Source organism: Diplotaxodon limnothrissa, linkage group LG12 (genome assembly GCF_057381915.1).
Source record: "Diplotaxodon limnothrissa isolate DT_005_m linkage group LG12, D_limnothrissa_male_GT1.1, whole genome shotgun sequence".
In the NCBI taxonomy this organism is placed as follows: domain Eukaryota; kingdom Metazoa; phylum Chordata; class Actinopteri; order Cichliformes; family Cichlidae; genus Diplotaxodon; species Diplotaxodon limnothrissa.
In genome coordinates this window covers 1,680,334-1,703,587 of record NC_140607.1, presented here as the reverse complement: position 1 = coordinate 1,703,587, position 23,254 = coordinate 1,680,334, and the positions used below count along the sequence as shown (strand labels likewise).

The 23,254-nt window shown below is 43.1% G+C and overlaps 1 protein-coding gene across 1 annotated transcript; it reads right to left on the bottom strand.

The window, feature by feature from the left end:
- Window positions 1–3,773: 3,773 nt before the first annotated feature.
- ptar1 (protein prenyltransferase alpha subunit repeat containing 1) lies at window positions 3,774–17,222 on the bottom strand. Its single transcript, XM_085367757.1, has 7 exons — window positions 17,134–17,222; window positions 11,487–11,656; window positions 11,196–11,262; window positions 9,678–9,782; window positions 9,026–9,269; window positions 7,241–7,596; window positions 3,774–6,927 (listed from the first exon to the last, which is right to left on the bottom strand). The coding sequence occupies exons 1-7, from the start codon at window positions 17,217–17,219 to the stop codon at window positions 6,549–6,551; spliced, it is 1,407 nt and encodes a 468-aa protein (XP_085223883.1). The 5' UTR covers window positions 17,220–17,222; the 3' UTR covers window positions 3,774–6,548.
- Between the last annotated feature and the right edge of the window lie 6,032 nt (window positions 17,223–23,254).

Here is a 23,254-nt window from a genome sequence, read left to right as displayed (position 1 = left end):
TGAGCTGTAGATGAATGTCAGCTAAATCAGTTTGCTCAGGAACAAATGAAACACTAAAATAAATCTCATGTTTAACGTCCACTCATTCTGTGACCATTTTCCAAACAAATTCACAAATAGGCAATGTCTTAAATTTAAAAAAGGGAATTATCTGAATCAGGATACTTTAATAATCCCTGATGAAATTCTGTGATTATAAACACAATAGACAATCTATTCATATTAATGTACAGAATTCACCTGCTTGCTGCTACTACTGCACATTCACCCAATGTATATACTACATATATACTACATATATACTACATATATACTATATATATATATATAATGTTCTTCCTCTACACCCCCCCCCCATTTTTGCACATGTCGAGGAGCGTGTCAGGCTACATTTCACTGTGTGTTATACTTGTTTAACTATGCATGTGACAAATAATAAAGAACCTTGAACCAATGAAGACAGTAACAGAGAGCAAACAGCGCCACCCTCAGGTGTGACGAGCAACGACAACACACAAAATCATGACCTGAGTCAGACCAGCTCTCCTCTGTCATTTTCCACCATAATTCTGTTGATTTCTTCTTCTTTCATTTTTCCTGTAAATTGTTGGTTGTTTTAAACATCAGTATTCAGCCTCCATAATCCATTTCTTAGATTGTTATTCATTTGCAGCGGTAACAGTAGAGGTGCACGATCACACAAGTCAATACATCCTATTTGGCAGTTTGGTCTTCTGGGACAGTCTCTCTTAAATTAAAAAGTCCGTCCTGGAATGCAGCACATGTGTGAGTGTAGTCTGGTCCCTAAATCTCTCCTGAGGTTCACTCACTTATTCTGACATGAGTTTCTAATGTAGGAGGGAGAAGGGACTGCTGTGAAGGAGTCTAATCTGGGATTAAGCCGTATGTTCCAGTCTCCTCCACAAACGACAATACCTCTTGAACCAACCAGTAAATCAAAAATATTTCTGTAAAAACGGAAATCATTACCTGCTGAGGCACATACAGCCAAAAAGCTCATTTCCCCTCCCTCAGTTTTCCCAGAAACTAGAGCATACCATCCATCCTCATCTTTAGTTTCTGCAAATGGTTCAAATGGGACTTTATATAAAATCAGGATGGCTACTCCTCATCTATGACCAGATTTGGACACTTTAGACTTCTTACTTCTGCTAATTGAGGTGAGGATCCCATTTACATTTAGAGATATTACTGTGATATTAGTTACACTTTGCACAGTTGTAATGAAATAAATGGAGCTCCAAGAAGCAAAAATATAGTTTTTATTGAAATAACAAGAATTACAAAATACATTCTTGTGTTCAGGGCTAAACACCAAACTGAGGAACATACATTGAGATTTTTAGATTTCACAATTATCTGAGAGATAAAATGCATCTGAAATATTATGTTGTTACAAACTTAGTCACTGCACAAGCGATGCGTACGATGTTGTCAGGTGTGGTAAACTCCATTGTTTAGCTGCAGGGACTGGCTCCTGTAGCACAGCGATGCCAGTTTTGAGCGTTCTCAGGTTCCACTATCCAAGCTGCTTCCTGAAAGTTGAATCTGTTGGTACCACATCACCAGCTAGGAGTTTGTGATGTGACAGTCTGTGGTCCTGTCCTGTCAATGACTGAAATACATTTAGGAAAGTTCACACAGGCAGTGAAGTCTGTATGTGTTCCCGCTCAGGCTAAATCAATCCCAGTGTGATGAATATGTGTGAGACTTTTAAAGCATGCACCCCAAACACGAATCCAAGGAACTGCACGGTTGCTTTGAGCCTGAGTAGTATGCAGGTGAGCTGCTGATAGGCTGACATTGAATATCCTCCAGGTGTGTCTTGATAAACATGAATACTGTTAGTAATACGTTGTATTCGGGTAAACCAGTAAAGCATTTATCTGCATCGTGTATGAAGCAGGAACATCTGCTGTTCGTATCGAGATGGTAAATCAAACCTCTCCGTCCTGAGATTTTGGCATTCTCTGATTGGTTGATGTCATTTACAGTCATATCGGATTGAGTTGATACACTCTGAGAGTATCTCGAAGGAGGATCAGACAGGGCACAGCGAGGTGGTCTTCTTCCTGTTGAATCTCCTGAACTAACGCTGTGTTGTCAGGCCGTCCAGATAAGCCAGCAGCGGCGTGAGCTGCTCCTTGCTCATCATTACGTTCCTTTTTCTTCCAGGTCTGCTTGAATTGAAGGCTGTTTTGTGCCCGCCTCTTCTGGGGTGACGTGTTTGAAAACAGTCGCACAGTCAGGTGAAAGGAGAACACACGGGAATGCATGATGAAGTAAAACAATGTGTTCAAGGAGAAAAACAGTTTGACCAATGTGATGAACATTTTCAAACTGTAATCCCTTTCAGTAGGCGCTGCACGCCATGCGTTAGATCCACCAACAACAAATGATTTAACCTACAGTGTCAGTCTCCTCACGCAGCTACAGTTCTGTTCCAAGCACTGAGACGTTGTCAGTTATAAAGAGCGTCCGAGCCGTAGTTCTCTGAAGCTCTTTTAAACTTTCCACTCGTTTTCAGTCCAACACTTGTATCTTTCAGGACGTTATTACTGACAGACTGTAAATTAATTGCTTTAAGAAAATAAGAGGTGGGTGGCTGCAACCAGCAACATTGTTATTGGATGACCCCAAGTGGTTATCGCGTCCAATATGGCGGACAGCTCTTGAACGACACACGCATGACGTCATGTGTAAAACCTCTATAGCAACCACGGCAGTTTGTCTCGAAACGAACTGTAATCATCGCATTTCAACTTCCTTCTCAAAAAAGAACACATCTAAACATTTGGACTTTTTTCTCAGGATGACCTGATCTGTACATTTGTATTTATTACTTATTAGCATCTAAACACACGTACGTCTTCACTTGGTCCAGTTTACTGGTGAATTCCTCACAGTCACTTTGAAACTGTTGTGGTTTTGGAAAGTAAAGCTCGACCTTCTCTCAGCATCCTGCTCATGAGGACCCGGCGCGCCCGTTTCACAGCAAGTCAGTCAGTAGAATCAAACCTGAAATCAGCCTCATGAGAACTACTAATAATGTCAGAAAGCACTTTGGGAGAAATTTGAGAGGAGATCTTATTTTAGTTTGACCCACATCTGTTAACGTGGAGCAGGAGGTCATGACCTGCAGACAGCAGGCGACAGAGACGGCGTTGTTTCCTACACTCACTGCTCCAGTCTAAACATCCTTGGGCAGGATACTAATGAAATCAAAATGAAATCAAGGATGTAAATATTTCATTTTTTACATAATGAACATAAAATAATGGACCCCCTCCCCCACACCGTATGTGAGATACATGCAGATAAATATGTGCAGTAATTACAACAGAGCGTTCAGTGGACATGAAGAGATGAGCTTTATTATCTTGTTTAGCAGATGACAGAAGCACTGGAAGATAATATACTTTCACTCCTGAAATAAATAGTAATTAAGACCACAAGGATTATTCATTAGCGAGTATCACAACAAAGTAAAAGGAGCAGGTTGAACCTCTAAAACAAACATTTCTGCATAGATAGTCTTGGATCAAAGCTCGTGTCAGCAGCTGAGCGCACAGCCTGATACGATATCACCACCTATCATCCTCCTTAGCACACGACAGAGTGCGTGACAGAGGAAAAGCTTTGAGATAATTAATGCTGTGATTATGTACAGTGTTTAGAGGTGATCACACACACACACACACACACACACACACACACACACACACACACACACACACACACACACACACACGCACGACCTTTAAAAAAGTAACAATGTGTCCAAGGGCAGAGTTATGAAACATCAGCTGTGTAAATTGAAGCTATTTGGCCTCCGTGTGTTGACACAAAGGTTTATGGTTGCTATGGTGACCATAAACTATGACAATACTGGATAGACAAGAAAAATAAGATCAAACTGCAACGTTTACAAAAGGAAAACAGAAACCAGGTTTGACAGACACACGTTGAGGATTAGTCCCTTCACAATAAAAGACGAGGCATAGTAGCATGAATCATCACTCCCAGGAGCTGCTGAAGTAGTGTTACTGACTCTTCCTTTAAACAGGTGCATTGTGTTACTTCCTTCTATGTAGCAGAGCTCTGTCAGTCAGTGCAAGCAGCTGTTTCCTAAAGCGTTGCAAACGTGAGCGTGTACGCCAAAAGTTTGCGTCCGTTTGCGAGCTGTGGTTCTGACAATGATTACGTGTTAGAGTAACAGTAACTCTTGTTATACATTAAAAAGACATAAAAACTTTGATGGACAAAAGAAGAAGAAGAATGTGTTATACTTGGTCAACGTGTCAGTGAAAAGTGGCGAGCCTTTAACTCGCTGTCACCAGGTAGATGTTAAAAAGCAAACGTAGCTGCTGGTCAAGCTCACACTCACACTACAAATCAGGCAGCTTCTGTAAATGCTTCAGATGTAAATGTCACTCTCATCCTTTCTGCTTCACACAAACCTGTATTTTCATAAATAACATAAAAGAAATAAAGTTCAGCCCGAGGAGAAACGACATCGACGGAGTGGAAGGTACCGATGACAAACCTGAACATCTGTAGCAGTCGTGTGTTTACATGGGCATTTAGCTTTTTGATTTCATTCATGTTAAAAGTTCGAATGCTATCAAACAAAAACCATCACATACACTGTGTAATTCTGTGAAACCTGGCCTCCTGCAGGTGTGAGTACGTGTGAGACTGTACCTGTCCACTTCCTTCAGTCAGAATACTTTCAGGAAATGCCTTTAAAAAGTCTTTAGGACAAGTTAAAGTTCATCGGAGCTTTAAAACTGTTTCAAATGAGGCACTGATGCGAAAATAACAACGGGGAAAAAATAGTTAATACCAATATTTTGGTCTAGATCAGGGGGTCAAACTGAAACGAGCGGAGAGCCGCTGCTGGTGCTGTCGTCTCACACGTTAGTGTTCAGCTAGGACAAAACAAACAAACAAACAAACAAATATTTCCTAAAATGTTTCGTTTGTTTTTTAAATTTCAGATCTTGTATCAGACAAAACTGCAAACTTAGCTGAAGCCTTCCAAACACACTGGTCCTCTGTGTGCGCGCACGTTGTGTTTGTATAGAACAGAATAAATAAGTGCACACAGTGTGCGACTGTCACCGACAGCCTCAGCAGGTTTGTGCTCTCTGCTCGTGTCGTCTTCATAGTCAGTCATGTTGTGCTTTTGATTTTAAACTGCGTCATGCTTCTTCTCAGTATGCGGGCCGCTGCGGCCCCGGACCGCGAGTTTGAGCCCCTGGTGTAGACCGACTACCCTCGCTAAACAAAACTACACCAATCATTTTAAAAGTGCTGTTTAATTTTCACTTGTTGCAGTTTCTAGCTGTAACAAATCAAAGTGTTGTAACAGCAGCAGCAGCAGCAGGAGCACCGGTGAATGTTCTGCTACAGATCGACAAACGTCCAAAGTCAAACATCAGGACCAATAAATGTTCATTGCTGCTCAGGTTGGAGGAGAGTTTGTGATGACCTCTGAACACAAATCAAACTTCTCTATAAGCGACTGGCTTTTTGGTTTCCTGTTACTCTAACTTTGCATCAGCTACAAAGAGAGCTGCTGACCAGTGAAGTTAAAGGGTAGAAAATCAACCGCGAGTAGTAACATGTGTAACACGTGTTACCACCTTCAGAATGGAAATCCAGAGTCAGGAGCTGTGCTTTAACCTGCTGTTACAGCTGACGCTCAGGTCAGTATTACCCGACGACTGAGGGAGGTCTAATATAAAGTAGAGCTAAGACGGAAAAGTGATGCAGTGATGATCTGATACAAGAAGAGTTTCTACAAGTCGTTAACCTGCAGCAGGCCAAAGCAAGCCTGAAGGTTCTGCAGCTTCATACCTGCTCAAGTCACTGCTTACTGTTTGCTTCACATACGTTTCTGTTTATGTGTCTATTAAAGACCGTTTCACCAGACTTCATGCTTATACAGGCTGAAAGCCGAAGCCCAGGCGAGGTGCCAGAGTCCAGTTCAGCGCCAGGACACTTCAATATGCCGGAAAGTATTTTTGGACTTTAGTCCAATGATGCCACAAACTCGTGCCTACACAGAACCTTACACGTGTATAAAGTGGTTACGCTGTGTAAGTGACTGATTCCAATCAGAAAAGATTTATGTTTGTTTGTTAAATATATATAGAAGCAGGGAAAGAAGATATGCACATGAAACCTCACACACATACAAACAACTAGAAATCTGAGGTACCTGAGGTATTGAAACACCTGAAGATAACAGTGAGCCAACAGGTGGTATGAGGGCTGATTTCCATTCTGAAGGGATACTGGCTCAGAGGATCCAGATGTTTCTGAGAAGGAACATCCAGTCCTCTCCTATTAATTGTTAGGAAACAGATTCCAAGTCCGCTGCTCAATGCCCGCTTTTCTAAACTCATCACTGGCTTTGAAGTACTGGTTGTTTAAGTCTGCACTATGTGTAGGCAAGCTGATCCTAACTCTTTGTCTGTAGGCAGCTTCAGTGTGGGGAAAGGAGGAGGTCAGCATCTCTCTCAGGACTGCAGCCCAATGACCGTATCCAACCACTTCCTGTAGGCCAGGGCAAAGTGTCTCTGCTCGGTGTTACAGCAGCCGCCCAAAACACTGCTTACAAAGCTGAGTTCAGTTGGCAGGGTGGGGGGGCAAGGCAGCAGGACGCCTCTCTTCAGTCTCTTACTATTGTGGGGGTCTGGCAGGAACAGCCCATCTACTTCCATAGGTTCACCAGCGTGCTTCTGTCCGTTCACACCGTGGCCTGCACAGCTCTGAGAGCTGATCTCTGGCACTCCTGGGTCTGGATCCGTCACATGGTTCAACTTGCAGTCGGATCCTCTGCTGTAGGAATGCTGATGCTCCCTCACCCACTGGTCCCACAAGTAAAAGACATGCCGCCTGAGAGACACGGGGGGTATATCAATATCATTATTACAAACGCTGAACATGTCTGTGCACAACGTATTTGTATAGGCTCAGGGATAAACAGCCCCAGAATGTGAAAATGTTTTAATGCAAAAGAAATATTTAAATGATTTATCAGGACAATTAATTTTTTTACTTGTTTCTCACAAACGATGTTTGCAATCAGCGACAACCTGCCACCGACTGTGCAGCAGGAACAGACGACACATTGGTTTTACCCGCCTTCCTCGTTTAAATATGACGTCTGTGTCCATTCTGCAGTCGCTGTGAACCAACAGTCTCTCACCTGTGACTCCAGAGTGTTTCATGTCCAGGGAAGGACTGGATCAGATCTGAGCAAAGGTCCATCTCCTGGTGGAAGAGCTGAAGGACTGTAGTGAAGTCAGCGCGGCCGTCTTCCTCGCCGCCCGCCTCTTGTCCTGAAGGCTCTCCGTTACTGTGAGAGCGGCTGTGTGGGCGGCTGCCCTCTGGGACTGTGCTGCACCCACGCTGGGGTGAACAGCTGGTGGAGGTGCGAGCTGGCCTCTTGCAGATTTCAGCTATTAGCTCCTTAAGGAGGAACTGGCGGTAGTGGAAGCCACTGTGGTCAGAGACATGCATGGACACCCAGAGGCGCATAGAGGACAGCTCGTCGTGGAACACCTGCCAGAATCACGACGACAAAGGTACGTGTGAAGGAGCAGAAGCTGAACATCAACAAACCAACTGAGAGATTCTCACTTCATTTATTAGCTAATCAATAAAGTTGAACGTGGGGGGCCTTGAATGGCCGTTCAACAGCTCGCAGAAAGAACAAGACAATAAGAAAATTTCAAGAAATACGTCTCTATAAGCCATGTGGTCGGGTCTGTCATTCCCCAATTCTGGGTGTCGGCACCGCTGTCAACGATGCGCGACAGACCCGACTAGGGCTGTTCGATATAAGGATATATATCGTGTGACGATATAAAAACATCTATCGTTTCATTTTACGCTGTCGTTTGTTTCGTGGTGTCGCAAAATAAACTGTTTACAGCAATATTGTGTCATGGTTCTGATGTCACTGTAGTGGTTATATTCATTTCTTAAAGTTCTCTCTTTCTCTTATATTTAATAGAACCACACTACGGACGGACAAGCGCCTGTTTTTATGCGCGACGGTAACACCACCGCCTGTCCGCATGTTTATGTTCCAAATAAACTTTTCACAATAAAGCTCAAGATCCTGCTGAGACTTTTCAAAATAAACTGAATCACGTGAAAGATGCAGATTATTTACGGATGAGAAGCAAAAAAGAGCCGCCAGGTGCTAAAAAATAAAGCTTAGACTCAAACATTAGAACAGGCTTTTCCCCGCAGCACGCCGTGTAATAAATACTCACAAAGAAAACGGCGCCGTTACAACTTATGTCTAAAAATGTATCGTTTCATACATCGTTAAAACACTCGACTCCAGCTACACGACGCACAGCTGGAAACACTTCATGCAAGTCGAGCTGCCCGAGATTCACAGAAAATGTTACATTGTTGCGATTTATATCGTTACCAGGACGATAGATGTCTTATATCGGGATATGAGATTTTGGTCATATCGCTCTAGACCCGCCCACATGTTCACACTTTTCAGTCCACTTCTTTATTGCGGTTGTCGACGTACGCACGCCGCTGCAGCTTTTCAGTGGGCGTGCATATTATTAACGTAACTGCTGCAAAAACACTTATGTTATGTTAAATGTTCGTTCCGCGTGACTTTTCTCCCAGGTAACTTGCGCACCACACTTTGAGAACCACTGGTTTAAAGACAGAAACCTCCCTTACTCATGTAGTTACACAGAGTTCCTCTGTGATGACTGTGCCAGCTGATTTCAACCATGAGTGCTACATGACATCCAGCTGGGATCATTTTGATTCATTTAAATTTCTTAGCGAGTGTTTATTTAGTTACACCACATTATTTGCACAGCAGCTCCACTTTTATACGGCCAGGCATCAGTAATATAACTACATTAAATAAAAAGAGAGAACATGTGTGATGAGGGAAGAAAATATTCTAATTACTGCTGAAAAGCTAAATGAGTAACTGAAATGCTACCTTGACATTGCCCCTGGCCATGTGCTGCAGCACCCAGATGCGGTGTGACCAGGCATTGTAGTTGCTGGGATAGCGGCCGGCTGCGTCAGAGCACACCTTCATCTCTTGGCGGAGCGTCCTGGCCAAGCGGTCACCGAGCTGCTCGTTTCTCTCAGCGTCAGCCTGCACTGCTTCAGCCTGCTGCTGATTCTTATTGTGGTCCAAAGTAGAGACCTGATTCAGGACCTGCTGCAGCACCCAGCGTCTGCAGGAAGACACCAGCCGCTGGGTTACAAAGCTTCACTCACTCTGTACACCGTTACTGCTTTTACAGGAAGAACAGCATCCCACATGAGCCTCGGTGCTCGTTGTAAGCCTTAGAACATCGTTGTTGTTTTTCAGCGGGATTAAAACACCTTTCTCCACCTAGCAATGATCTCAGGAAATCTATCACCAGTCATTTACATCGACAAGGTCTGAATGCAGCTGCCCTCAGCTCCCGGAGCCAAAATATTCCCTGTTCAGCCTACAGTGTTTAGCACAAACAGTGCTACTGTTAGAAAACTGTTGAAAATAAAGTGTAGTCTAAGAGGAGTTTGAATAGCTCCCCACACAAAGAAAGCAGCTCGGAACATCTGAGTGTTTACAGCAGGAGAAGCGTAAGCGGCTTTACCGATGAATCCAGGTCTCTGGGCTCTTGGGAAATTTGGTCAAAGCCAGCTTGCCCAGGTAGAGGTCCTTCTCTGGGTTAAGGACTCCACACTGCAGTAACTCCTTCCTGCAATAACAAGAAAGCACGATGACAGTAAATCCATCAATATAAAGACTATCACCCACAGATTCAGTTAGAGCACATGCATGCTGTGATCTCTTATCAAAGATGGTTTCTGACACTCTGCAGAGCAACGTCCACATTTTGTCTCCATCATTCGTTTTATCTTTTAGGTCATTTCGAGGGGACGACTCTGATCGTGCTTTAATTCTGACTCTTCTAAAAAGCAGGATGTGCTTAAGTAAGACCATCCGTGACATCCCATAATGGACATGATCTAATGCCTGTGAATAAATATAAAAATGGTAACTGTTGCACCAGACTTTGATGAGCTGCAAACAGGAAAATGATTTTTGTTCACGTTTGGTTTAAATGAGTTGAACAAACTACAAATGTGTCTCTGTTACAAACAGATGGTCACACGGTCGGTGTTGATCTGAAAGTCTGACACATGAAACTCTGGAGTTTGTTTCTATCCTGGAAAACTATAAAGAGATGACAGGAAACAGGAGAGTGAAGGCATGCAGCAGTTTCAAACCCAGGCACCAGGTTAGGCCTGCACCCCGTTTAACCAGTATACTGATAATGGTCACATAGTAACTGGACTGGTACTCTAGAGCCTTTCTACTCAGATGAGCACTCAGCGCACTTTGTACTGCGAGTCACACTGACCCATTACACAAAGACGCACACACATCACTCATCTATTCTTAACTTCTTTATGAAAGCCACAGTCCATCCATACACATATCCAAATATGCTCCATCCATGTACTCCGATGGATGCGTCGGTGGGTTGGGCATCTCGCCCAGGGTTACCTCGATGCTGACTGGACGAGTCAGGAACCAATCTGCTGACCTTCTGATTCGTCGACACACCACAGCCGCCCCAATCAGACACAAATGTATCACAGTTGAACTGTTAAAAGCATTAGCTTTGTTATGTGTGCTGACAGATCCTTACATCCTGACACTATTCATTATTAGTATTAGTGGTACGGACACAGTGGGATAACGCAGCAGTCAGGAGGATGCCAAACTGCCAGGATTGCCTAAGGAAAGAAAGTGACTGGACTCTCTAAACAAAGAAGCTTCTTCAGTTCTAAAACCAGGCGGTGGAGAGTCCCAGTATTTAATCCCTAGTGGGGATTGTTCCTTTTGAGGGTCGTTGGAACACTATTGATGATGTGCCTCGGTGTGAAAGAAGGTGTGCGTCATTATCACTGCCTCACCCCAATTTGTGACCCACTGAGCTCACCTGACAGACGACGTGAGTGGAGTCTGGTTTCACCTGAGACCTCTGCTGTTAGCTAATGTTACCTGACATCAAGAAAACCTTCCTGTGTGACAGGCAGGGAAAAGATGAAAGGAAAGCATCGCTCTCACTATAACCACGTTTATCAGAACATTCATCCTGTACCTGACATTCCACGCAGTGGTGAAGTCTGGGTTCAGCAGCAGCAGAGTGCAGGTGATGTCCACTAAAGCTGGGACAGAAGGAAACACAGGATGTTGCTTCACTTTGATGTGGAAAAAACAGGAGCATAAAACACGTTTAAAACTAAGCCGGACAAAACAAGGAGGTCATTAACTGACCATGACTGGAAGCTCAAACCTTTATCAGCTTTAAAATAAATGCATTAAATAAACAAAACAAATGTTACAGACTACTTTTACTCCACCTCTGGGATCGCTTTTGTTATCGAGCTACCTTCTCTGTCCAGCCAGTGCTTGCGTTGGCGGTACAGCAGCAGCTTGTTGTGGACGTACGGCAGCAGGAATTTAACACACCAGCTTTCCACACCAAGCTTGTTCTCCACCAGCACTATGGGACTGCGGTTGTAGCGAGCCTCTGGACACGGGATCACACCGATCTCATCACTGAGGGAGCAGAGAGTGACAATGAGGGTGAACAAGGGAAAACGTTACAGTAACCAACCAGTCGAAAATTAGGAAAGACCACAATTAGATTACCACCATATCAACCAGTGGACCAAGCAGCAGTACCCAAAGTAATGAGCAAACAAAAAAACCTTTAATGAACTTAATCTGCTGAAATTTGACTTTTCAAAAATGTAGAAAAACAAAAGTTGGAGCTGAAGCTCATCAAACTGAAGCAGTGCTGAAATAAACGCAGTACGACAGAAACATGGCAACCTGCCACACAAGGTCATGTTGCAGTACATCAGCTGAAGCTTCGACAGCCCAATCACATCTCCCAGCTTACATGTAACATGTGGTTAGTGCTGTGAGATCTACAGAGCTGTCACCGTGCAGCGGCTTGTTTGGGATCCATCTCTGTTATAACAAACAATAACATACTGCTGGGACAACATAGCAATCAATACATCACAGATATCTGACACAAGGTCAAATTCAGGTAAGTTATTAGATGATTAATGATGTAACGATGGATCCTGTACACATCTGTAGCCGTTTAGAGTCGTCCATTTAAAACACACTGGATAGTTCACTTTGTCACTTCCAAGAAATGATCTCATGTTTTCTTTCAAGTTGCTTATTTCTGATCTTGTACACTTTGGGGGGGTGTTAAACATACTATGTCACCACACTGCCGGCCATGCCTCTCCAGTGTCCTTTGCTCAAAGTTTGTGCATCATTAAACGAACACCGACGTTCATGCTGAGCTGAAGTGTCTCCACAGACACAAACTACAGTTCACGTTCATCAGCAGTCTGAATTTTAACACGGTTATGTAGTATTACTAAGTCCTCGCTCCACCTTCCAGAATTATTTTTATTTCTGGAAGCATGAAACCAGAGTGGCTCGCAGGTTTCAAAGCTGGGCAGAAAATAAAGGGTGTGATTTCAGAAGCACCCATATTTGAATTTCTGTGGTTCATCAATCATATCCAAGACTTTTGGATGGGACATTAACTGTTCAAGATTTTTTTTCTTTTTAGAATCAGTAATGCAAAAATCCATTTAGTTCCACGTGTGTCGTTTCGTAGTTTTGATGTTTTCAGCGGCCGCAGTGATGCGGATGCTGCACCGGTCCGTCGTGGTGAAGAGGGAGCTGAGTGTAAAAGAGAAGCTCTCAATTTACCGGTCGATCTACGTCCCTACCATCACCTATGGCCACGAGCTGTGGGTAGTGACCGAAAGAACGAGATCGCGGATACAAGCGGCAGAAATGAGCTTCCTCCGAAGGGTGGCTGGCCTCTCCCTTAGAGATAGGGTGAGAAGTTCGGCCATCCGGGAGGGGCTCAGAGTAGAGCAGCTGCTGCTCCACATCGAAAGGAGCCAGCTGAGGTGGTTCGGGCGTCTGACAAGGATGCCCCCTGGGCGCCTCCTGGGTGAGGTGTTCCAGGCATGTCCCACCGGGAGGAGGCCCCGGGGCAGACCCAGGACACGCTGGAGAGATTATATCGCTCGGCTGGCCTGGGAACGCCTTGGTATTCCCCTGAACAAGCTGGAGGAGGTGGCTGGGGAGAGGGTGGTGTGGGCTTCTGTGCTTAGGCTGCTGCGACCCGGCCCCGGATAAAGCACAAGAAGATGGATGGATGGACAAAACAAAGAAAGACCTTAAAATTTTCAGAGAATTTTAATTTATAGAGCTGAATAGGTTCTCTGCAGTAATCTCAGAAAGTCTCTGAAAATGTCATAAAACTGTCTAAACCCGTAAAAAGAGAAAATCCTAGTAATACCTTAGTAGATCAAGGTCTTGGGACCTGTTTAAAGTTTGAATTCCATCTCTAGGTCAAAGTATGCTGAACTAGTTAAGCTTCAAAATACTGGAGGTGTGAAGAGCATGTGAAGAAGATATTCTCCATTTATTTGGATGGAAAATATATATAAGTACAAAAGTTACACAAAAGTAAAAACAGTAATGTCTTGATGCACGTGCAATCATCCAAGTAAATCAATCTCCAAAGGTTGATTCTGTTCACCTGGACGTAGCGTTTTGTGGGAGAAACGTTTCGTCATCATCAGGTGACGTCTTCAGTCTCAGCTGACTGCAGGTTTCAATCTTATAAACAGCACATTTGCATAATGACTGAAACCAGCCCTGAAGGAACAATGGGCTGGGAGGGCAGTTGCGTCATCATTATTATTCACATGACCATTGATCAACAACCACCGATCAAAGCTCATTGATCAATGGCCATGAGTCCCATTCACAGAGAGGTGTGGAATGGCTGCAATCACAGCATTGTAAGATGGTGACAGATGTACCCTTAGGCCCCTCCTCGATTCCTCAGCATAACCATGTATAATATCCACAACACTTCGTGGCTCAAGAGTTGGGAGTTCACCTTGTAATCGGAAGGTTGCCGGTTCGAGCCCCGGCTTGGACAGTCTTGGTCGTTGTGTCCTTGGGCAAGACGCTTCACCCGTTGCCTACTGGTGGTGGTCAGAGGGCCCGGTGGCGCCAGTGTCCGACAGCCTCGCCTCTGTCAGTGCGCCCCAGGGTGGCTGTGGCTACAATGTAGCTGCCATCACCAGTGTGTGAATGTGTAAAGCGCTTTGGGGTCCTTAGGGACTAGGAAAGCGCTATACAAATACAGGCCATTTACCATTTACCAAGAAGAGGTTATACACACACAATACGGTAATATTATGTTGAAGCACAGTACGTATCACTCCGCGAGGCTCCGCCTACGATAGCCGTAACGCTCCCACAATCCATCAAGCGGTGCGGCTTCGTAGCTTTGCAAAGTCGTACTGAAACATTTGACAGATTTTCGAGCGCCGTGCACATAAAATCGTTTCGAGGTCAGTAAACACAACCAGAGTTCATACATAAGGCACACGGGATTATAAGGGGCTCTGTCGACTTTCAGAAAAATCAAAGGATTGATTTTAAGTGCGCCGTATTTTCACACGGTAATAATGACGGCCCACTAGCATGCTCTACCAAAAATAGTGCTCTGACGGACGAAAGCTAAACCAGTTCCACACCAGTGAAGCTGCAGCATTTTAACAAACCAGTTCTGGTTCATTGTTTCATTCAACGATCCACTTTTGCCCTCCTCATTCTGCGTCGCCGCCATGTGCGTATGAAAACAAAGGCACTGCGCGTTTTACCCATATTCTATCGCCATATTTCATTTTCTTATCGATGCCCAACATTATACTGGTATCACCGTGAACAGTATGATATGGCCCAGCCCTACTGCTCACTGCGTACGACTCTGGATACTACAGTACAGTATCCAGAGTCGTACGTAGTGAGGAGGTGAAATTATTAACAAGATAATCGACCTCTGTTGGAGCAGCGTTCAGATAGCTGCTCTGTGTTATGCACAAAAACAACATTGGTGTATTTTATTTATGGAGCATTATTATTTAATAAATTAAACAAATTTGCATCATAGGATTGTTTTTTCGTTTTTCCTGCAGTATATAAAAATTGGTGTATCTCCAAAATAAAATTATGAAGAGACTCAAAATAAATTTCCTGTTGTTGTAAACTATTTTTTGCAACTTTTTTGTGTTTAAAGTTTTGAGGGATAAAACTCTTAAATTTCTCCAAGTAGAAATATATGTAAACAAAACAAAAGCGATTTTCAATTTTTTTGTAGTTTATTGCACTTTTTTTGCAATTAATGTAGTTACTATGGACTTAATGCATACATATTATTAAAATATGGGCTATAACAGTTGTATTGATGTATAGCAACTTGAAATGCTCCCAAAAATGGCACTACAGCATGTAAAAAAATAATATGAGCTCTGGCGGACTTGGTTCTATGGTAGGTCTTAAAGGGTTAAATAAATATTGTCAAATAATCGAGATCTCAATTTCAGTGAAAATAATCGTGATTATCATTTTTGCCATAATCGAGCAGCCCTAAGCAGCGGTAACGTTTGCACGTCCTCTCCCGTTAATGCGGCAGGTAAATAATCAACAACAGTGCATATTATGTTAGCGCGATCTGCCTTATTACAAACCTGCCATTACTGTGCATTTAGTGACCATGATGAGAGACACAGAGTCTGGCTCAGATGCTGGCAGTTGTCGCTGCAGTCTGCCGGTAGCGTCTCCTTTCAGGCCGGGATAGACGAACGTCACCAAGCAGTGACTCAGTTTGTGGTCAAAGGCTTGCACCCGTTTGCCACAGCAGATGATTTTCAGTAAGTGAATGTGTTTAATTGTAGGCAGGGACATTACTGGATATTCTTGTGTAATTGCTACAGAATAATTTATGTTATACTTTGTTATTGCTACAGAAGAATATTTATTTTATTATTTTACATTTACAATGTTTTTCCTGGGAACCCTGTGACACCCCATTGAAGAGCCGTATGCTGTGGATCTCTTAAGATCTCACTGCTGGGTTTGTAAGGCCATGTTACTCCTACATTTCTATCTTGTTCAAAGAGAAGATATAAAACAAAGTTCTGAGCTAATCGACCTTAGTGTTCTCCTTTTTAAAAAGAATCGATAAAGAATCGAATCGTTAAACAGAATCGAAAATGGAATCGTGAAAATCGTATCAATACCCACCCCTACTTAAAAGTGAACCAAACACATCCAAACTGAGGGGTTCTTCTTCCCCCAAAGCAGCTGAAAATCTGTGGTTATCACACTAAACTAGAAGCTGCAATGCTTCATCGAGCACATTTTAAAAATCCTTGTCTCAAATTCTGTACTTTGATATCTTATTTAAGCCACATGTCATTTTACACACATTTTCGCAGCATGTCAAAAAGCCACACTTGTTCCTGTTGTCACCATTAAAACCTTTACTGGGAAGAATCAGTGCGAGTCCTTTTAAAACATAGCAAATTCTAAACCAGTGAGTAGTTTTGAAAGCCCTAATTTTTTCCTGTTGGGGATATTGATTAGTGCTCATTAATAAGACAAAAGTATCAGATTACTCGATTAATCGACAGAATATTTGATTGCCAAAATAACTGATAGCTGCAGCCTTAAAGTTCTTAACATACTATCACACAGGATCGACCTGACATCACGTGCTTCTCATAGCATGCAAATCTTCGGTACCATCATAAACAACTGTTAAGCATCCCAGTTCAGTCACCGGCGAAATAAACAATAACACCATTAATGAATCAACATGATCGGGATGTCGCATTTTCAAAGCTGCATGGCTCAGCTCGCTAAAGTCGTGAAATATCCCGCTGATGCATGTTTTAAGTTATTTAACTGTAAGTAAACAGTAATCCCCACGACATCGTGTCTCACGCACTGAACAGAACAAACAAAACTAAGTGTCTAAATGTGAACTTCATCTAGACAGTTCCGATTCCAGGTAATAGTCCACGCCCATAATTTGAACCCTGAATCAGCCGTGGCCGAGCCTTGGAGCCGCTGCGTGTGAAACAGGCCTGCGGGCCCAGCGCAGTTTGTTCGCAGCCGACTGTACTCACATGCTGGGGTTCTTCTTGAATGCATTCGCGATGTCTTTGACAACTCTCTGGACCAAGACGTCTACCTCCTCCTCCGACTCCGCCATTTTTAGAGCACCGTCTTCTTCTGCTGCTTCTTCTTCTTCCTCGTTGTTTTTATTGGCGGTTAGCAAACAACGAATTGGTGCATTACCGCCGCCAACTGGTGTGGAGTGTTGACCAAATCGCTGATTCCAAACCTGTTCTCGTATTAACTCTTGTGCCCCTCCGATCATTTCTATTGTCCATTAATGCTGTAATTACTGTTCTATTGTGATCATTATTCGTACACCATGATGAGATGTTTCCATTTCCATTCAAATAGAAATGAAGTTCATTGGTTCAGATGAAAGCCTTTTGCATGGGTTGATGTTGTCCTTTCTATTCCAAACTTGGACTAATCTGTATTCTAACTGTTACACACCCTCCTCCCTGAACCTCACCTCTGCATACACTGCTATATCCTCCGACTACAAACAGTTGGTTTGAGACAAGTTTCCTGAATACAGATCATTCTGGTTTCATGAATCCTTTAAATTCTTGTTCATTTGCGATTAAACGTCGAGCTTTCTTATGATCCTCGCTCCTGATGTCCTGGCTCCCTCCAGTCCTTTGTTAATATGTTTACACCAAAGATCTTCTCTGTTCCTTTGTTTATCATTTTGATAAATGTACTCGAGCTGCACAGTTAATGACAACTAACAACAACATCTTCTCAACTGTAACTGTAGATTCTGTTTTCCCACTCTGCGCCCAGGGTCAGGTTGAATTTGGCTGAACACTCGTCTCTCTCCCTCTCTGCGCTTGCACTGCCCTCACAGCATCAGCAGAATGAGGAGGCCATCCAGCCACCAACCAGTTTATGCCAAACTGCCCTCCCACAGCACCGACTCCTTTTTCTTGGTTGGTAAATATCAAAAAAGGTGCATTACTGCCACCCACTGGTTCGACTATTGAATAAACTCTCGTTCACAAAGACAAACAAATAAACAAAAAACAAAACAAATAAATCAAACTACAGATTTTACTCAAAACATTTATCTGTCTTTAAAAAAACAAATATGTAAATGTGGCCTGATAGTTTTATTTCTCGTGTTCTTTTAAAATGGATATGACCCAGTTTCACTTTGACATTATTAAGGTTTTTATCAGCTGCCTCATATTTGTGACAGTGCAGGTACACTATGGTGCCGTCTTCTGCAGCGCAGTCACATTTCCCCGTACGTGTTTCCTTCGATTTGAAACAGCTGTGATATCGTCGTCTCCTCTTTCTGTTCCTTCCTGCACCTTTTCTTTCTTCCTCCCACTGCTTTTGGCACCTTTCCTTCATCTTCTGCCTTTTTTAATTCAATTCAATTTTGTTGTTATAGCGCCAACAACAGTTGTCTCAAGGTGTCGTAAGGTGAAGACTCTACACTCGCACCCTTACTACACCTTTAATCTCTGTCCAACTGAAAAACGTTTTGGTGGCTTCATCTGTGAGCTTCTCTTCTGTTATGTGATCATCATAATGTGATGTTATTAAACTGCAGGCCCTGTTATACTGTCTCTGTCTGGCCTGCTGAATGAATGCACAGTAAAGCATATGAAAGTACTGCTGCACCAGCGTTAGAGAAATGATCTGTTTATTATTCACGCTGATTGTAGTTCATACTTTTAACTGTTGTGATTTATTCTGATCTTTAATCATCACAAACATGACGCATCTATAATGAAGCGACTGTGAGTAAAGCCCAGTCCTTTATAGAGCCTGGTTAGGTTTACTGTGTCATCAGGACCTGCTCTTAAATCAAACAGTGTCCACTGCAGGTTACAGTGATGGGGAGCTGAAGCCCATTTTAAAGGAGTGAGAGAATCACTGTTTTGATCAGTGTAACTATTTTTAATGACTGTTGTTGCAAATGATCCACATTTTTGTGTTCACCTGTCTGTACTGAATATTATTATGTGATGTATATGTTGTGATGATTTTAATCTCAGTGAGGATTTTACCTGGATAAAGGACAATGAAAAAAACAAATGCTCCACATTTTTGTGTTGACCCTGCCATCCAAAAGAAAAACAATGATAAGATACGAAGTGCGACGTGAGCTGTGAAGTTCTTATTTTATAAATACAGAAAAGGTTTACAGTAGACATTAACATGCTGTAACAGACCGTTCTTAATGTTGTTTGTGGTTTTAAAAAGTGTGTTTTGTCTCAGGTCTTTGATTAAACACTACAGACTGTTTTAGTGCAGACAGCAGAAAAGAAACGAAAAACATGAACAGAACTGCACAGCAGTATATTGGCAAACTTGGAGTTTTTTAGTATTACACTCCTATAAACATAAAGACTGTAAAGATATTATATTTTTCATGTTCAGATATTATTTTAAATTTGATATTTTTTTATTTGTGGGGGTAATTTATTTAATCCTAGAATGCAATTAATGTAGATCTCCCTCCATCTCTTCTTTGTCCCAGCTGCTGAATGGATCGTGTGTGTTGAACTTCAGACTTTCACAGACTTGGATCTTATAGTAGAAACAATGAGCTTTGTCAATTTTGTTAACACTGAAGGACTAATTAGAACAGAGAGAGGTTTCATTTTGAATTTGTTAAAATAAAGCAGGTACTATTTTCCCTTTATTGCGTTTATGCTCGTTGTCTTTCATTTTCAGAATTACCACGGGCTTAACCTGGTTAAAGGAAACACACTTTTGTTACACACACTGCTGTCCATGCATTGCCCTGCAGAGTTTTATGTGATAATTAAAATGTTCAGATCAGTCAGAGTGGACACTAAACTGTGTTTAATTTGCAAGCTTGCTGATAGAAACGAGGGTCATGAGTTCCACCTCCTGCATGCTTTCCCTGGGTGCCAACAGTCTCCTCATATATGTTCACACTGGACACTGTGAAGACTCCACTTCCTCCACAATGAATACAGTTCATTTGTAAAAACTACACAACTACAACTACACAACTCATTCAGATAAGAATATTGATCTTTCTTTTCATGAAAACTAAAAAAGGAAGTCACATGTTTCTATTGGTGAAACACAAGCGCTCGCTTTGCAAGGCTGGAATAAACCAGACATATTACAGCTTTATGTGCAGTTCAGCATTATGAACGGATTGAAGATCTCACAGACCACCACAGACCAGACTGTGACAGCTGCTGCACACCACATCTGTTCATCATTCCCGCCTCACCACTAGGTGGTGATGTGGTGACAGCTTATCTCATTTCTTTGCCCAAGTGCCCCAGACCTATGGCTTCAGGTCTAACAATATCACAACATCCATCCATCCATCCATCCATCCATCCATCCATCCATCTTCATCCGCTTTATCCGGGACCGGGTCGCGGGGGCAGCAGCCTAAGCAGAGAGGCCCAGACCTCCCTCTCCCCAGCCACCTCCTCCAGCTTATCCGGGGGAATACCAAGGCGTTCCCAGGCCAGCCGAGAGATATAATCTCTCCAGCGTGTCCTGGGTCTGCCCCGGGGCCTCCTCCCGGTGGGACATGCCCGGAACACCTCACCCAGGAGGCGCCCAGGGGGCATCCTTGTCAGACGCCCAAACCACCTCAGCTGGCTCCTTTCGATGTGGAGCAGCAGCGGCTCTACTCTGAGCCCCTCCCGGATGGCCGAACTTCTCACCCTATCTCTAAGGGAGAGGCCAGCCACCCTTCGGAGGAAGCTCATTTCTGCCGCTTGTATCCGCGATCTCGTTCTTTTGGTCACTACCCACAGCTCGTGGCCATAGGTGAGGGTAGGGACGTAGATCGACCGGTAAATTGAGAGCTTCGCTTTTACACTCAGCTCCCTCTTCACCACGACGGACCGGTGCAGCATCCGCATTACTGCAGCTGCAGCCCCAATCCGTCTGTCGATCTCCGGCTCCCTTCTCCCATCACTCGCGAACAAGACCCCGAGATACTTGAACTCCTCCACTTGGGGCAGGAACTCATCCCCGACCCGGAGTGGGCACTCCACCCTTTTCCGGCTGAGAACCATGGCCTCAGATTTGGAGGTGCTGATCCTCATTCCGCTGCTTCACACTCGGCTGCGAACCGCTCCAGTGCGAGCTGGAGGCTCCCACCCGATGAAGCCAGGCTGATAGGCTGATATCACAACATCAGCCTTTAAAGTAACTATATAACAGTGGTCTGTAGTATTCATTTTACATTTGTGCTTTTGCATCATTGGCTGGTTGCTGCCTCTGATCTCAGGGCACAGTCAAGTTCAAAAGTGTTTTAAACATTAAACATTATTTTGCCATTTGCCTCAGTGTATCACCACACTGGACTTTCAATCAAACAAACAACATCTGACTAAAAACTTTAGACTATCAGCTTTGATTCAACATTTTGTGAAAGTGTAACTTGAACACAGGGTTTGTAAAGGAGTGCTTCTTGGATTCATCACTGCTTGTCAGAGGTGCTCTTTGGAATGGTTTTAAAAAGACACGTTTCAGACGCGTGTTACATGTGTGTTACTATTTAATGTCAAAGGTTTAGTTTGAATATTTAGAAGTCATGTTCTGTGAACAAATGCACACACAAGCCACATTTGACTGGTCTTCAGCTACCAGTGACACAGTTGTGTAGGTCTGCCTGGTTACTGGTTTGGGGTTGGATGAATAATGGGACTTGGAAGGTCAGGATGCTTCTTGAAATGCACGTGTGGATGTGTTGAATGTTCAGGATATTACAGATATGTTGTAAATGTTGTTCATTTTTATGGAGTCGAAACAGGGTTTGTGCCAAACTGCAAGACTGCACAATGTTATGTTTCACTATTTTGTAAAATGAATGTGTCTTTTCTGAACATTAATGTTTTATTACTTTTCTTCCAGCTTTGTTTTAAGGTTTTGCTTTGGGGCTTTTTTTTTTTAATAAAAATTACATTTGGAGAAACGTAATTATTTATATTAACAAATGAATACAAGTAGTAATAAATACAGTGTATATGTAAGTTAACTTAAGATATTTGTATATATTTAAAAAATTAAAAATTCCCAGCACACCCCTGCGGGCGGTCAATCTCCAAGCTCGGGTCTTCTACCAGAGGCCTGCGCAGTATCTTAGCTGTTCCCAGGACTGCGCTCTTCTGGACAGAGATCTCCGATGTTATTCCCGGGATCTGCTGGAGCCACTCGCCTAGCTTGGGAGTCACCGCACCTAGTGCTCCGATTACCACGGGGACCACCGTTACCTTCACCCTCCACATCCTCTCGAGCTCTTCTCTGAGCCCTTGGTATTTCTCCAGCTTCTCGTGTTCCTTCTTCCTGATATTGCTGTCATTCGGAACCGCTACATCGATCACTACGGCCGTCTTCTTCTGTTTGTCTCTCTCTATATAATATATATGTATATATTTATATTATAATTATTATATATATTATAATTAATTTTAGATCACTTTAATAGTTAATTGCACTACTGCGCTCTCAGAATAAAATACATTCCCATGATCGACGGTTGTTTGTGTTTGTGCAGGAATGTGGTAGTGAACCGGAGCAAGGTCACGAAACAATAGCTCTCACAGAGATGCTGCCTCAGACTCATGAAAGTGGGTAACAGGTCAAGGTGTGTGTGTGTGGCTAAGTCTAAACCACGCCCCCTTCTCAACAGTTTTTGACCAATCAGATAGATGCACATTCTCTTTTCTAAGTATGGGTACCACTAAGGTAGAGGGATCTCTGTGCCGGTAGCTGGCTACAGAAAACTGTGGTTTTCTAACCAAAGGGAGATCCATGTATATCATAGGTGTCAAACTCTGGCCCGCGGGCCAACTTTGGCCCGCAGCCTAATTACATTACATGGTATGGTACAGCCTAATTACATGGTATGGCGAAGCCATACCAAATTATTATTAGAGCTGGCCTACTGGTATTATACAGCTAATATATATATTGTTTAGTATTAAGCTTTGCTTGTTCCACATTCAGTTTTTCAGAAAAACTTGTTTGAGTCCATAAGAAAAGATTCATTCTTAAATCTGGAGGAAGATTTTTTTTCCAATAAATATTAACATTAGCCCGCGACTTTGTTCCAGTTTTGAATTTTGGCCCACTGTGTATTTGAGTTTGACACCCCTGATGTATATGGTCTTG